This window comes from Excalfactoria chinensis, chromosome 10 (assembly GCF_039878825.1).
Source record: "Excalfactoria chinensis isolate bCotChi1 chromosome 10, bCotChi1.hap2, whole genome shotgun sequence".
Taxonomy (NCBI): Eukaryota; Metazoa; Chordata; class Aves; order Galliformes; family Phasianidae; genus Excalfactoria; species Excalfactoria chinensis.
In genome coordinates this window covers 11,217,638-11,234,087 of record NC_092834.1, presented here as the reverse complement: position 1 = coordinate 11,234,087, position 16,450 = coordinate 11,217,638, and the positions used below count along the sequence as shown (strand labels likewise).

Sequence of the window (16,450 nt, the reverse complement as noted above, 5' to 3'; positions counted from 1 at the left end):
GCGCGGCCGCCGCGCCGCCTCTGCCCGCGGCCGGGAGAGACGATTCTCCCCGCTGTGCCGGGCGGGCTGTGATGGTTGTGCCCCGCGGGGCGGGCGGAGGAGGAGGAGGAGGAGGAGGAGGAGGAGGAGGAGGAGGGCAGGCGGAGGCGGGGCGGGGGCCGCGGCCATGGGGCTCGGCCCGCGGGCGGCGGGGCAGGGCGTGTGGGGAGCGCGCAGCCTCCTGCCGCCGTTCGCTCGCTGAGGGTCCGGGGGCGGCCGGGATCCGCGCGGTGGCGGTGCCCGGCTCTGCGCCGTGACTCAGAGCGCTCGGCCGGGGCGGGAAGCGGGGCTGCGCTTTGCGGGCTCCCTCCCGGCGGCTATAAATAGCCCTCCCGGCGCCGTGTCACGGCAGGACACCAGGCGGGAGGCGGGCCCGGCTCGGCTCAGCCCAACGCGGCGCAACGAGATCCGGGACCGGCTGCCGGCGGGGCCCCACGCACCCCTGGTGCGCCCGGACCGTCCGCCGCTCTCGTACAAAGGAACGGCACCGACGTGCGGGCTCGTCTCGGAGCTCCGAGGAAGCGGGGAAAATGAAGCCAGAACGAGGTAAACGCTTTGTCGTGATGTAACGTTGTGTGTTTGTCTGTGGAAACAGGAGCAACTCGCTGCTTTGTTTCGGTGTCGCCGTTCGGCGTCTTCGTCTCCTCCTGCCCCGTTCGGTGCATGGGAAGCAGCCCGGCCCCCCGTTCGGCTCCCCCGGGCTGAGGGGCTGCCTGGCCCGGCAGTGCCTGGGGTGGTGCGGTCCGCTTGTCGGACACAGCCGCAGCGCTGAGCGGCAGCCGGACAAGGTAAAGCGAGTGGCTGGCAGCGCCTGTACGGGCATGCAGTGGGCGAAGGGTCCCCCCCCCAAATGCCCTGAGGACGACCGGCACTGGGATCGGGGTGGTTGGTCTGGGGCTGACAGCTGCCTGAGCTCCGTTTCCGAAGCAGATGCAGCATAACAAGCGCACTGAAGTACTGTTTGTTCCGCAGTCTCTTGCTCGCTGACCTTGCGTCGCTCGCTGACATCTGGTCGGACAGCAAAATAGCCTGCCTGCCGTCTGCATGGGTGTTTATGGCAATTCGGCTCCTTGCGGTGCTTCAACAGCTGCTGGTGCCCCTAGAGTTAGAAATAGGGCATGGCTGCTATTTTGGACTGCACCAGCGCTGCTATTGATTCCTGTTAGATAAAACGAGATTAAATGAAAAAAAAATGAATATTTGTGAGTGCTCGCCGTGTGAGCGTTAATTAAAATAAAGCCCTGTGTAATTTTGATGATCCTATTGTTTGCCTGCTGGGTTTTGTGTTAGAATTGCTTCGGTGTTCTGAGAAACAATATAGCTCAGATATCTGTCTCTTAAATGCTAATGCTTACGTGACGCACCTGTCTTAATCAGGTTTGTTAATGACACGTTTGCTAATAGAGACACTGTGCGAGTGACCACTGTCAGGTGGATTTGATGTATGTATAAGATGTAATAATTATATGCTGTGACAAGAGCACGTGTATGGTACAGAGCTGATCTTCAATGTATTGCGGACATTACAGTGATTTAAATAGCGAGGGCGTTGAAAGAGGCTTTTCTCTTTGCTTTTGTTTCCTAATTGCTTGCCTTCACGTGACTGACTGCAGCAAAGCAGGCTCTGCTCAGGATCTCGTTGGGTTTTAAATCAAACACTGAAGTTTGCAAACTCTCTTTTGTCAAGATGGGAAAAACTTCAAAATCAGATAAAATCCCAGCTAGAAAATGTTCTGCTCCAGCAATCCAGAACCTCTGGACGACCTTTGATTTACTTATTTATTTTTAAGGCAGAAAATGTTAAAGCAGTGAAAACAATCTTAGTTGCTGTATGGTGCCTTTTTTAACCAATCTGGTGTAGAGGGAAGCAAAATTACAAAGGCAGCAAGTCGCTGTGGTTTGTTTTTCCTTCCTTTTGGAAGCTTCCTGCAAGCACTGGCTCCTCCAGCTCTCCCAGTAACTGCCTGCAGCTGGGCTGTGCTGCTGCCACTGGGCCATAGCCTGCACAGAGGGCTTTGGCAGTGCTTCCTCAGTGCCACACGCAGCTCATGGAGCCACAGAATCATGCAAGTGTTCACACGTGCTGCGTTCTGCATAGCAGCTGCAGTGCAGGATACAGGCAGTCAAGTGTGCAGTCACCTGCTTCCACTCGTGGTGAATTAATAGCAGAGGGCAGAAGGAGGCAGAGCGATCCTCCTGCGGTGCATGCCTTCCTGTGGGCCTTGGAGGCCCTGCAAGGACTGCAGCCCCACGTGCCCGGGGACAAGGAAAGAAGCTGACCTGGAAAGATTTGATGGTGATTTGGGTTGGTTTTTTGTTTGTTTGCACGATTAGTTGTATCAGAATTCACCTGGAGCTGAGCTGTGTGGTTCTTGTGATTAGAATTACGCTTAAAACTATAGCTAGTGAGACTGCAATTTGCAGGCCTGTTGGGAGGAGGTACTGTGTGGCCTTTGCTATTGTGCTGCCCATAAGAGCCTCATTATCACCAGTAGGGATGGGTGGTACAGGGAGGGAAGGGGGAACTTAACACTGTGGCCACATCTTTAGCAGTGGGAAAGTGTTATAGAATATTTCCATTCACAGAGATGGGAGGCATGAGCAGAAATGAAAGAAAAAGGGTCATTTTTGTGAAGCAAAGGAATCTGGTCCAAAGATAAACTTATCTTTTATAAGGAAAGCATGAAAGCTACTGTGATAAACATGTATTTGAGAGCAACGTATAGAAATAGGGGGTGTGAGGAGCTGTAAGGCAGCCCCAGGGAGCAGTGCTGTGTGGTGTTGGCTCTGAGAGCACAGGGAGTGCAGGCTTTTCTCTGACCATGGAGGCACAGGGCATGGCAGGACATGCTGCAGGGCAGCTGGGGCAGTGGAAATACCTCCATTCCATTACTGCTGGCTGCTCGGCATTACCTTTTCTACAGTCATTCTTAAAGTGAAGCATTATGCATCTTAAAATACAATGGTGACTTTGCTTTAGCTGAGGCTTCACCACTGCCAATGCGAAGAAGGGTTCATATTTTACCGTGTTTTTAGAGTGATGTTGGAATTCTTTGTCTTTCTGCAGTAACAACGTATCAGCTTACCGGGCTTTGATCCATGATATCATCACGGTTTGGGTTGTGCAGCACAGCTGCCGAGTCAGCTGCTTTGCATTGCATGTTTGGATCTCTGTTTCCTTTCTTAAGTACAAAGCTGTGCTCTTACTTCTATTGAACTTCGGTCTAATGACTTCAGGTCGCTTTGCCTGTTTATTGAGCTTGGAGGACAGAACCAGAATTCACAGCAGAGTGCTCGCAGTCTCTTCCAGTTCAGCTTTGTTCATAAACTGTATAAACACACTGTTTCACCATCGGAGTTAATGAAAACATTGCATAATGTCAGGGTGATAGCATACTGCCAAACTCAGATGGCTTGTTTTGTACTCTGAGTACACTTGGTGCACAACTGGAAAAAATCTTGTGGTTTAGATGAATCTACAGTGCAGCAGTATTTGACTGTGGGAATGTCACACAACATCAACAAGTACTTGCTGTGGACTGCATAACTCTGAGCTGCTGCTGCCCCACCACCCCCAGCCCTGCAGGAACGATCAGTTACAGGAGGTCAGGCTTGTTTGTCTTTCAGTTCTTCAGGCAGGCTTTAATCACCTTATTCAAGTCTTTTCTTACTTTATTACTTTGCTTTGTTTCTTCCTCTGCCACGTTTTCTTTGTGTAGAAGCTGTTCTATTTTTCACTTACAAATTGAACAAAATGCTGTTGGCTCATACTTTTTGAAGCACCGCTTCCCTCCTCGAGACTATCTTGACTGAGGGAAATGGCATTCTCCATTCAAGAAAGGAGCAGTCAGTCTGCAGGTTGCCTTTTCTCCATCCTTTTTTGCAAGTCAAACTCAGCTACAGAGCCTCTGGCTTTGTTTGTAGTGATCTGGGCAGACTGTCTTTGCCTTGTGGGGTGAATTGTTATGGGAAGAGCTCGCTCTTTGATTAAACAGTGGTCTGCTGGCTACCTCTTGTTGGAAATGTATCTTGATGGAGTTCTGCATTTATCTGTAAGGAATGCTGGAAGAGAACATAAACTGAGAAGTCGATTTGAATGTTCTTCTCAGACTCGAGGGGAGGAGGAAGACGGGGGCAGGTTGTGAGGCGTGAGGGCAGTGAGCTGAACTGCGTGGTCAGGGTGGTGGAGCTGGTGGTTAGGTCAGGAGGTCAGGTCGGGTCATCAGTCTTAAAGAAGCAGACTTATTTCTACAGGCTGTGTTAAGTATGGAGTAGGATTTTAGATCCCTGTATTGCGCTGTGATAGAGACGCTTCAATTTTACAACATCTTCTCTGGGAAATGTCACCAAGCACTTAAATTTTCTAGTGGTGAAGCGATGTAGCCAGTAAACAAAGCAATGAACTGGAAATGAGGTACTTCCTGCTCAGAAGAACTGTCATCCCCAAAGCGTTCCAGCCACGCTCCTGGCTCACCTGCCTCAGGTGAGTGCAGGTGTGGTGGCACTGAGCTGGCTTACAGCTTCCTGGCCCCTGAGGAAGCTGTAGGGCTGTGCTGTGCTCTGGCATGTCCAGTGCAACAGCAGAGGCAGGAAGGGGTGGGTATGTGCCAGCTTTTCCCATAGAGATGACTCTAAAATGAAATAGCTTATTCTTGGAAAGAAACCTAAACTGTTCAGGATAAAACAAATAAACCATGCTGACAGGTGGTCAGGACGTTACACTCGGGTTCTGCTTATGAGGCTCAAAGTCTCTGATCTTCTTGGGGAACAGATTTGTCCTGGTAGCACACAGTATGCAGGCACAGCTGGTGAGGGTGAAAAAACAGGAATATTGGCCTTTTTTTCCTTTTAGTTGAGGGGAGAGTCTAGATTCTTTCAGTATGACTCTCCTTGTGCCCATGACGTGGGAATACGTGCTCTGCTAGTTTTAGAGGAATTCTTGGCTTTCAAGTGCTTAATTTTCTTCAAAAATTTAATCTAGGGATACTCACTTGTAGAATTGGAGAACCTTACATTTTGGTGTGAAATACCTGCTTATGTTAAGGCTTACTTTACTGTTCTGCAAGATATCCCTTGGTACCAGTGGTGAAGCAAGTCCTTGCTGCAGAACTAGCTTGTGCTTTGGAAGAGTGCTTCAATCAGTGTTCAATATTGGTAGTTCTTCGCTGTGCAGCTGTTTCTCAGGGAAAACACACCATGCTTGTGAGAAGTTGGTCTTTTTTTTCTGCTTGGCTGGTTTTGTCCATACTGGCCTCCTTCAGAGGGGCTCCTGTTGATAAACCAGACATCGAGAGGCACTTAAGAGTGGGGTTTGTGTCAGGTCCATAGGCTTGGGCTGTGCAGCTGACCCTTCTGGCTGTATTCTGTATTGAAAGTAGAGGCTCTGGCCTCCCAGGTGAGCTGCTGAGGCTGAAGTGTACCAGGTGGGATTTTACCTGTTAAGGGCAGTGTTGAAACCATTATGGGACCTGAGATCTATGAGCTTCTAAATGTATTTATTAATGTCAGCTTACTTTTAAAAACAAATTCTCGTGAGAGTTGTCAGTTTGTTGCCAAATGAAATACTGCTTATTAAAATTAGCAATCTTCTGAACAAGCCAGCTATATGACATTTACTGAAGTAACTTGCTGTACTTCACTGTTTACAAAAAGTTCCTTTGTTGTTTTGACAAATGTCTGCCAATAGCAACTGTTACATGGTGGTAAAACAGGCATAGCCTTTCACTCAGCAACAAGTTCCTGGTACTGGTTTAACAGTTACTAGGAGCTCTTTTAGTCAATTAGGTCTTCTAATTTATCTGCAGCTGTGGATTTAATACTTTCTCTGTCCTGATATGATACTACAAATTATTTGCTTTAAATATTAAGGGTGTCTAGTGTATTATCTTTCAAGGTGATGGTAAATTAAGTCTTTCCAGGTCATTTATATTTCATAGTTAGGCAGAATTAAGCCATTATTAAGTTTAACATATCTAAGAGATGGATGTACAACTGCATGGTTGCCTTTGAACCACTGCATATAGAAACTTCATGTGTGAATAGGCAATAAAGCTTGTCCATAAGCCTGGGTGAGAGCAGATGCAGTTGGACTTTGGAAGACTTCATGCTCATTATGCAGTTCCTTTTTCTGCTTGTCCCTTGCAGGGTGGGATGGATATAACTGCAGGTGCACAGCCGGGTTTTCTTCTGAGGTATGATAAAAAGGTCCTTTTGAAATAAGGAGAACTCACCTGAAGTAAGGCCACTCTGCTTGCGCATGTGACACATCTTCTGTTTCATGTTCTGCACCCTGTGAAGTTGGGGATTTTTTCCCATTACGATTGGTGGAATCAGCAATGGGTAAGTAGGCCCGTTTTAGACTGTGAACTTCTGAAGTGAGATGTAGCTGACTGCTTATGCTAGTGTAACCTATTACAGGTGCCACGTGCACAGGGATTTCTTTTGCTTGCTGATAAGTCTTCAGGATTTCTAGGGCACATTTCATAGTTCCTGATGCTGCAACAAATGAAGCTCCTTTCTCAGGCTGCTGTGCAAGTGACAAGTCACTACCTATAGTGGTGAAGGAAGGGCAGAGAGGTAAAGGGCTGAAGAAGGTATTAGTTTGTATGGCATGTCAGTGCTGCTGTGAGAGGTGGTAGGGCAGTGTGCCAGCATGGTGATTGCTGGGGTTGGGGAAGGAGAGGTGCAGGAAGAGCTGCCGAGGCCAGCATGCTCCTGTTGCTGAGCAGTGAGAGCCCTTCTTTCTCTCCAAGCAGGTATTGTGCTTCTTGGCTCCCTTCCATGGCACTGGCCCAACAACCTTACTGAAACCCTGGTTCAAGCTCCTACTTTCAAGCAGGCCAATGAGTTTGGTAGAAAGCTTTAGCTGCAGATTGGTAGGAGCGCAGGTGGTTAAGGGTAACATCTAGGTAAATGTTTGTGGTGAGTAATTGCTGACATAACTTCACATTAACATGGACGTGTTGGGTTGATTCTCCCCTAGGACTTGTGTGAAGTCACAGGTATCAGTTTTGCCTGCATGTTAACAGTGAGCATTTACAAGACAGCTTCAGGAAGCCATCCTTTTTACTTGTTTGTTCTTATCACAGCTTTTAGTTAGGCTTTTAATTCTTATCAGGTAGCTTGAATTGGGGGTGACGGGGAGGAGAACAGATGGATCAGGAAGAGAACAACTTCAGTAAATATTCTGATGATATGGAGTAAAGGAGAGGGAGTTTCCTACTGTTAGGAGCTGAATAGAGACAAAAGATCAATATGAACTGAAAATGCAAAGAGATTAACAACAGCTCTCATACTGCTCAAAAGTCAAGCCCTTTTTTCCCTTGTGTATTTTGTTTAAAGATTCTTTAAGCAAATTTCCCATGCAGACTTTCCCACTTCAAGATGCCTTTTAATGAAGCGTGGCTTTGTTTTGCCTTATTTTGAGGGGGAAATTCAGCCTATCCCTTTTGAATCATGTGTTGTTCAAATAGATGAAGGCATTCTGCTTGCTGTGAAGAGGCTGTGAGAACCAGAAAGTATCTGGAGAACTGGAGTCCTCACTGCCAGCTGCTAGGGAGGAAATGCCTTCTGCACTCTAATTAAGGAAGGTGTGGAAGGCTCTTCTTAGTAACCTGTGTGCTCACAGAAGGTGAATGAATATAACCAAGTTGCCAGCTGAGGAAGCTGAAACAGGACAAATACATTAATAACTCTAGCCAAGTTTTAAACTGGAGATGTGGTTTGCAAGAGTGTGGGGTGCTTAAGTCCATTTACATGTGTAAGGCTGAGGAAGGTGAAGGGGAAAAGGTTGAAGGCATTCAGAGTACAACTGCAGGAATACACACGTGCCTTATATTGAGTGATGAAGTTCATTAAAATTGGCCATTTTCCTACTGCCTTTGATCATTTCCAATGGGTAGTTTTACTGATTGTAAAGAGTTTCTGTGAGAAAAGATGGTGGATCAATTAGAAAAGGTTAAGTGGTGATGCTTGATAGGCACGGTATGCTCTTTCATCCTGTCCTCATTCAGAGGGTGTATTATGGCTTTCAGGTCTGTGAATGTTGTAGGATGATTTTTATAAGCTGGCTCTGCTCATCCTCAGCTAAGCTGCTCCTATGAAATTTTGAGCAGCTTTACAATGTGTGTTGATATTTTTCCCTTCTAAAATCAGAGTGAAACGGTGAGTATCTGCTGTCAGCTTCTTTATGTGGTCTGTAGGCTGGATGTAGTCTTTCTCACCTATTAAATTTAAACATCAGATGAAAAGGTAGATTATAAATTAAGACTGGATGGTGTATGTTACTGAGCTCTCACTGCGTTCCAAGCATCAGGAGCTGAGCTTTGTTCTAAGGAATGGAGTGTCTGGGGGAGAAGGAGGAGAAATGGGGCTGTCTGTGTGAGTGCTTGATGCCATCCCCCCAGCAGCAGCATTAGGCCAGTGCATCTCACTGCCTCCTTTGAGGGGAGCAGCTGTGGGCCGAATTACTGGAGTGGTGGTGGCTGTGGATTAGTGTCAGGAGGTGCAGTGGCTGAGGAGCTCATCCATGGGCTGCGTGTGGCTGTGGAGAGGGAACCAACATCCATCCAAAAAGAAAGCAGACTGAAACACTTGGTGCTTTGGGAATTCTGTGGCTGAATGGAAACTGGGGAGGTTGAGTTGTGCGGCACAGGGGCAGTGCTGCGGGGCCTTGGGGCTGGCTGTCCCCACTTGGGCACTGCAGTGAGAAGGTTGTGACATTCTGCAGATGAATAATTTAATCCAAGAGGATTGTTTTAAACAAAAGACGGGCTGCTATGAGCGTGCTTTTGTTTTAGCTTTGTCTCTGCGACAGGGCCTGTGTGAACACAAAGTGCCCTGAGGTCCCTTATGCTCAGAGCCACAGGGACTATTCATTTGTGTCCTCCTGGGTGGGATGGGGAGGGCTGGAGCCCCAGCTGAGCTCTGATCCAGCTGTTAATGGGCATCCTCTGAGGGCCGGGTGCTCTGTCATGAGGGCTAGCACAATTCTGTCTATGCTAAGTGCCTCGAATTGATACATTGCTGATGTGATGTGTAGCTGAGCTTCCCAGCCATGTGACATGCAGGGGTTGCCTGTTCCCGATGCTTGCATTGAGGTGAGGTTCTCGCTGAGGTCTTTTCCATTTTAGTGAGCATTGCCCTGTTTGTGGCAGTGGGAGGGTTAACACACAGGCCTTTTATCTGGCTTATTGCCGATCATCTTGCACAGTATTAGAATGGCAAGGGTATTATTGGTGTGCTAAGCACAGGCCCTTTCTGATGGTGTAATGTGCAGCTTAGGATAAAGTCCTGCATGTATCTCTGTTTATTACACAGTGTGTTTGTGTTTGGCCATGTGGTCGCTGTCCTGTTACCGCATGAATCTCGTGAGCCTATCCTTCAAGGTGTGGAATAGATCAAACCAGTACTTGACTGGCACGCGTCAAGGTGTTCTTTTGGGGAACGGGGCTTTATCATATGGTAACTTCTACATGTAGCGGGCCCACATAAAGGACTGAGAGCTGGCACCGGTGGCTCGGCCTGCCCCTGGCCCCGCCGCCTCGCGCTGCCCCGCGGAGCAGCCCCGGGGGCGACCTCCGCAGCCGTGCGCGCTCCCGGCCCCGCGCCGCGTCCGCGCTTTGTGCTTTCATCCTTCCTCCCCCCGCACTCCGCGGCCGAGAGGCGGAGGAGCCGCCCGCTGCCAGGGGGCCGGCGCGACCGGGGCCAATCCGCTCCCGTCGCTGTTGCTATGCGCGCCCCTACTCTGCCCGCCGGCCGCGCGCCCCGCTGCGCGCCCCCGCGGCGGCTGGCGGCCGGTATGGACAGAGCGCCGCGCGGCCCAGGTGTGTACGGAGCGCCGGGGCTCGGCTCTGCGGGCGGGCTGCGGGGCCGTGCGTGCGGGGCGGGCGGGCGCCGTGCCGGCGGTGGCTCCGTGTGCGCCCGCTCCGGCTGCGGGACCGCCTGCGAAAAGTTCACCCCGCCAGCTTTGTGCGGGAGCCCGCCGAGGGCTTCGGTCGGAAGGAAGGGACGGCTGGGAAGCCGGCGGCTCGGCGGGCCGCCGTCGGTGCTGCGGCAGCGGCGCTACGCCGCCCGCAACGCGAGGGGAGCGTTTGGAGCGGCGAAGCCAGGCGGCCGGTGCCGGGCCTGCTTTCGGTTGCGCTCGGCTTGCCAGCTGTAGCTGCCGCTTCCTTGTTGGGGGACCGAGCCACCCCCTGCCCGGAGCGGCCCGGCTGGGTTCCTGCCCTGCTCTGCCCTGCCACGGAGGTCACGTCCTTTTTTCTCTCCTCCAGCAGGAGGAAACTTGCGGTGTTTTCTGCTGGAAACAATGCATGAAAGCCTTATCGGTCCTCTGCCACTGCTTGGTTGTCTGGGGGCGAATGAAGCTGATGCAGATATGTCAGCGTTGGGGGCAACTAAGAACATATATTTTTTAGTTAGCTGTTTACTGGCTTCTCGACTCTAGGCTATGGGGAAAGGTAATTCAATAACATATTGAATCCAATGCAAAATCGAGAGCGAGCCATTCCTTTATATTGCAATTGCCTCTGGGGATGCTGGTGCCGCTGGGGCTCAGTGTGTGCCTGCATTCCCACCCAGGAGCGAGGGCTGTCCAGCAGCCCCTGAGCTCAGGTGTTCCTCTCCTGGCACAGGACAGGAGGCTCAGGTGGCGTGTGTGGGAATGTGGTTTTGGATCTCTCAGATGTTGCCCTAAGTACTAGCGAGGAGTTTTGGAGAGGACGAGGGGAAATTTCACTGTTGTTGCATAATTTTGTGTTTTCAATGTGCTGATTTAATGTGTGCTGGTTTGCACCTTTGTAGAAAATTATCATATTTTAGGAGAGGGGGAGGGAAACCTGCAGCGTTCTGATAAGCTTTTCCATTTTGGTGCTTTGTGGCCTTTAGTTCTTTGGGTTATCAGAAGACCATTAAAGCTCCCTCCATAGCATGACTTGGTTGTGTTGGTAGCTGAGCTGTGCTGTGTAACCAGTTCTAAAGCTACCAAAACCTTCTCTTTGTGCACTCAGGGTTCAGTTGCAGGCTCTGGTGTCCATTTTAAACAGAGCAGTCTCCTGCACAGCTGTACCGTTCCTGGTTATCCTGCTAAATAAAGCTTAAAAACAATTTTACGGGCTTGGCTGCTCTCCCAGACATTTTTCAGATGAGAAGTGTATATTGTCTCTTTGTAACTTTTTTACTTTTGCAGGTTACTGTTTAACCACTTAAGGGCAGGCCTTGTAGGTGAAGGTTAATAACCTTGGAAAAGCTACCTGAGGAGCTTCGTGCTGCTTCATCGTCTGTTTCATCTTTGTCCTTTGCAAGCTTATTGCCTTTCTGATGAAGAAGCAGTGCCTGCCTTTGGCCTGCTGGCCTTGCTTCTTTCCCTCCACCCCGTGCTCTGAGTAACCTGGACTGCAAGTACTGAAAGACACTCCTGAGGCTGAAGGCAGCCCCGCTAGCTAGGGGGAGGATTTGGGGTGGTCAGACGTGTTCTGACAGAGCTCCTCCAGATACATTACCCGCCGCCGAGATGGCAGCGAGCAGGTTGTAACATCAAAGAGAGCTGTGAGATGAAGTGAAAAGGCAAGAAGAGAAGATGACTGCAGAAAGGAACGGCAGTTCTGCAGGTCAGATTTTACATGTTGTGGAAATGGTTTCCTGTGGGTTTCTTGTTTTGTCTTTTTCTGTATTTCAGACGAAATAATTGGATTCACAATCTAAATTCCTCACCTGAGCACATTTCTAACGAGCCCTCTTTTGTTTTTTTTTCCTCTTGCATGTGGGTTTTTGGTCGCTGTTTTTGTTAAGTACCCCTGCAGCCAGTTCTGTTCCAGCAGCAGCGCTGCTCAAGATTTAGGCTAGTAGGTGCAACTTTGCTCTGACTCGATGGTGCTAATAAAGTTCTGAGGGTACCAGCTCCTGCTCAGCCCGTGTTCTTCGTATCCCATGGTTTGTGTGCTGTCCATTCAAATAAAATTCTTGAATTCTTGAGCGTTTCTATCTCTTTTCCTCATAAACGTTCTTTTAAAGCCTTGTTATTAGCAGTGCATTTGCACGGTTTGGTTTGGTTTCTCACTTTCTTGTTTTACAGGTATTCTGGGGAGGGGAAAAAAAAAAGCAGCTCATCAGCATTAGTGAGTGCCTCGCATGTAGACTGAACTGTGCCTAACAATTCTTCCTCAGGGTGCCTGTATTTATCTTGGGCTTAAATGTGCCATCCGTGTTTGGGTAGCTTCCTGGACTAGAACCAAATCTGTGGAGCTGACGGGGTTGGATAGTCAGAGAGCTGCCCTGGGTGTAATTCATGGAGCACTCCCGTGTGAAGCTGAGCATCTCTGATGGATACGTTTCTTGAGCATGACAAAAGAAAAAAACCTTTCTGTACACTCTGGACTGTTTGACTGCATCTTCCTCTTTGGAACCAGATGTAAGGAAGGTCTGTTTTCTTGTTTTGATGCAGTATCACATGAGTTTCTAAGTCTTTGCATTATACTCAACCTGTCCTATGCATGTGTAGTGTTATCTACCAAATCCCCCATCTCAGTAAAGTCAGAGGAGGCATCTTAGCCATGGCTCTCTGCTGCAGTTATTGCTATGGTGAAATTGCCCATGCATATAGCAGGCTGGTAGTGTGCGTGTCATCCAAGTGAAAGACCAGATGGAAAATATTGTGTTGTTATGCAGATGTGTGATTCGGTCTTGTGATGTTCTGCGATGCTCTTTCCGTATTACCACATAAATACCCTTCTTTTTCCCCATCGCTTTGTAATTTCAGGGGTCTGACCTTTACTGGCTGTACCTGTAAGCAGAATGTATATATAATGCAGCACTTTCTTGTTAAGTGACAGACAGGGGCTTTCTGCCAATGGCCTGTTAGATGTTCCTGGTAATACTGATTTTGTTTTTTTCTCTTGAGTAGTTTTGGGAAGCAGTCATGTTGTCCCTTTTTGGCAGTGTTTTGTAGCTTCCCACCTTCTTGTGAGAGCAGGATGAGCGAAGAGCAGCCAGCCTGGCCAGCTGTCCCAGCACTCAGTCAGTAACGGATCTGAATGAAGATACTGAGGTCAGAGCAAAAGATTTCATGTACCAAATGGTGAGCTTGCAAGTATGACAACCAAGGTTTTGTTTTTGTAGTGCATAGAAATAGCAGATGAATATATTTCAGATCCTCTTTGGGGATACAAGGCAATATTTCCTTGCTTGTAATGCACTGCTGAGTCTACACTGTTCATACTCTGGAGTAAAACTTAAAACGTCGTTTCATCTGGGAAGATGGGATATAGATGATCAAGTGATGGTGTGGAACTCAAGAATAGAAGTGTGATGTGCTTTAATGGGAGGGATACGGCATATCTTGTGGCTCAGCCATCTACTGTCTTTCCAAATTGATGTCTTTGGAAGCAGCAGCTTTCCTCTCCAGAGGGTGCTGTCTGCATAAGCCGTATGCCTTTTCCTTGGTGAGAAAAGAGAATATTGACCAGCAGGCAAAGTCTGTTAATGGTGCTTGCTCTACCTGGAGGAAAACTGAGCTCTCAGTTGAATTTTCACATTCATTAGAAGTTTACAAAAGGGCTGAAGGTGGGGCGATGGATTCTGCAAACTTAAATAGCAGGCAGCGCGATAACAAGCGAGACTGTTGTTAAATTGTTAATAACAGATGGCTGAACTTCTGATGCAAATGATCAGGCAGAGCAGAGAAGTTCTCTGCATCCTGACCCAGTGACTCCTTGCTGTTCCCATGGCAACTAACACTTTTTTTTTCCAGTTTCAGCAAAGTTTTTGGAGCTGAAGGTGACTTGTTGGTTTTATGGCCTTAAAATAAATGTAAAAGGCAGAACGGAGCAGCTGGAGGAGAAAACATAAACTAGGAGAACGTGGATATGAATTCCTGGAGACACTGAGTCTTTGGGTTCTTTTAAGATCTTTCTGAAAAGCATTGAAGTGCTGTGCATTTTAAGAGGCCTGTCAGTTAAAGCATCCATTTAAATGTGAAAGCTGATAATCTGAACCGATCCACCTGAATCCTTCTCTTCTAACCTGAAAATCACCTGTTGCTATTGGGAGAGTGCTGCAAAGGGAAAAGTGTGGAGGAAGAGGAGGTTTTTGGTGTGGTTCAGAGAAGCAAGATAGGCATGTAGCTCGTGGGATGGATGTGGCTTTTTGTCCGTGGCTGTAGTGGAGCTGGAAGCTCTGCTGGCCACTGCATGAGGTACGACCTTCTCTGCTCCTTCTGTGGGGCAAAACTGAAAGCTGAAGGACTAGGCGAGCATTCTGAAGAAACATTGCTACAGCTTTCCTTTGCCCATGCTCTTCTTGTGTCTGACTGCTGGGAGCAGCGTGCTGGAAGGATCCCAAGTGTTAACTTTCCTATGTGTTCTAGCAGAACTGCTGTGCAATTGCTGTATCTGCTGTGGTTGGACTTGAACTAGAAAGCTGATGATCTCTCATTAGGTCAGGACCCCTGAAAAGGCATTAGTTGAGTCTAATCTTCACGGCACTGAGACCACTGCAGGAAAGTGCTTCTGAAGCAGGTTTTAGTCTGTTCCCCTGGGAAGGCCATGGCCAGGGTCTGGGAATACTCCTGAATGTGAGTCATTTCTCATAAAGGATAAACAACCCGTTGTAAGTCTGCTTTATCAGTGCTCTTGAGAACAATTTCTTCAGCTGCTGTTCTTTCCGAGATACATTTCTGGCTGCAGGTCTTACTTTGTGCCAGTGTCTTCTTTATAGAGTGAAGAAAGTCCTTTATGTACGAGCATACCAAGACTGGGTATACTCAAGTATTGCCAGAGTTTTTTCTGTTGCTGGTTGCTTACCTTGATGGATCTAATAATTCTTCAGCCACAGTATTGCTTCTAGAGAGAAAGGAAGCAAATTCCTGGAATTCTGACCTGCTGATTAGCACTTGTGATAGAAATTAAGAGTCCCGTTCAGGTACCAGAGCTCTGTTTTGCTATGTATTGTACAAATGTGGAGCAAAAAGGCTGTCCTCGCCTTGGATCTTCTGCAAGTATCCAACAAGGAAATCAATGGCTTCCAAGAGAGGCTTGTAAGGAAACAAAGGGCGATACTGATGAGATAGATAAACTGATCTCAGCATTGCTTTGCAGTGTGTACTTCCCATCTGTGGGTTAACGTGGGAGGGTGGGAAGCTCAGGTAATTGATGGACTCAAAGCTAATGTCAGGCTAATTGGCACCAAAGGTTTACTGCTACAGTGAGTGGGAGACAACAGGAATGTTGGCAAGCCATGGAAAATCTTTGTTGTTTTTTTTCTTTTTAGTAATTTGCTTGTTACATAGAAAGATTTCAGCAGAAGAACACAACGAGGTGTACTGAGAATCAAAAAAGACAACAGGAAAATACTATTTCCTGTGAGGCACCAGCCAGGCGTACCTTCCTCTTCGGGCTGGCTGCTGGTGAGGCGTAATCTTTTCACTGTCTTCTGCATGCTTGTTTCCAGTGGTGGGTCCCATGGGAAGGGTGGGCCCTGCTGGTGCTGCCTGGAGCAGGAGCTGTGCTGGCACTGAGGCTGCTCCCACAGGCTGTGCCCAGCCAGAGCCTCAGCTTCCAGCTTTGTCCCCTTGCACTGCACTGAGCTCCTGCCTGAGGAACTCCAGGGCTTGTACCCTGCTGTTAAATCCATGCACTGGAGACGCAGACCAGGTGCAGCAAGATCCAGGGAGATCCCTTTCTGCACATCAGGAAAAGCGACCATTGTATACTTGGGGTCGGTGCTGCTTATGGGACTTTTTTGGTCTGATGCTCAGCTGGAGCACCTGCAAGCATTTGTGTCTGATGGAGGGATGGGTGGGCAGAGCCTTCACGTTGCTGGTGTGTAGCTGACAGTGACTCTTCAGCATTTCTGAACTGCAGGCAACTTGGGGCAATTTCCCCTAAAAGAAAAAGTACTTTTGGCATCTTCTGTTTGAAGTTTGAGTGCTTAATTTATAAGTTAGTATACTTTCTGCTGGTTTCAAACTCGGCGCTTTCTCCCTGGTTGTGTACTGTTGATTGAATGTAATTTGTAAGTCATCGGGGAGGATCTAAGCTTGCTTTTATTTCTTCATCTCTTTGCTTCTGTGAATTGTTTTGCACAAAATACAGGAGAACTGGTGGAGGACCTTGGGCCTCAGCTGGATAAAAACATTTATTCTCCATACACTGCCTGCTTTGCTATTTTTAGCACACTGTTTTCCTTTCCTTGTGATTCATTGCTCTGTGCCTTGGCTTGCAGGTCACCTGGCTTTGGGTGTGCAGACCAGGGCTGAATCTCTGCTGGCACAACAGTGCTGTGACCTGAGGAGCTGAGTACTCCTGTGGTGGGGTGGCTCTGAAAGGGGTGGAGAAAGGCTGAACCCTGTCCCTGAGATTCTCTGGAAAGTATGTTCTAAGAATAGGCATTATGGGGCGTTACAGACCCACGTGCAACA

The 16,450-nt window shown here is 48.4% G+C and overlaps 1 protein-coding gene across 4 annotated transcripts in view; it reads left to right on the top strand.

The window, feature by feature from the left end:
* Nucleotides 1-419: 419 nt before the first annotated feature.
* The window catches only part of ATOSA (atos homolog A), a 40,953-nt gene continuing 24,922 nt past the window's right edge, over nucleotides 420-16,450 (top strand). Inside the window, exons 1-2 of one of the 4 annotated variants that reach the window (XM_072345087.1) lie at nucleotides 445-585; nucleotides 6,184-6,378. In XM_072345087.1, coding sequence (XP_072201188.1) covers nucleotides 6,375-6,378 — 4 coding nt within the window. In that variant the 5' untranslated portion in view covers nucleotides 445-585; nucleotides 6,184-6,374. Of the gene's footprint in view, nucleotides 586-6,183; nucleotides 6,379-9,750; nucleotides 9,864-11,224; nucleotides 11,646-16,450 lie in introns of those variants that run through there. The other 3 variants (XM_072345085.1, XM_072345086.1, XM_072345083.1) reach the window with 3 other exon arrangements.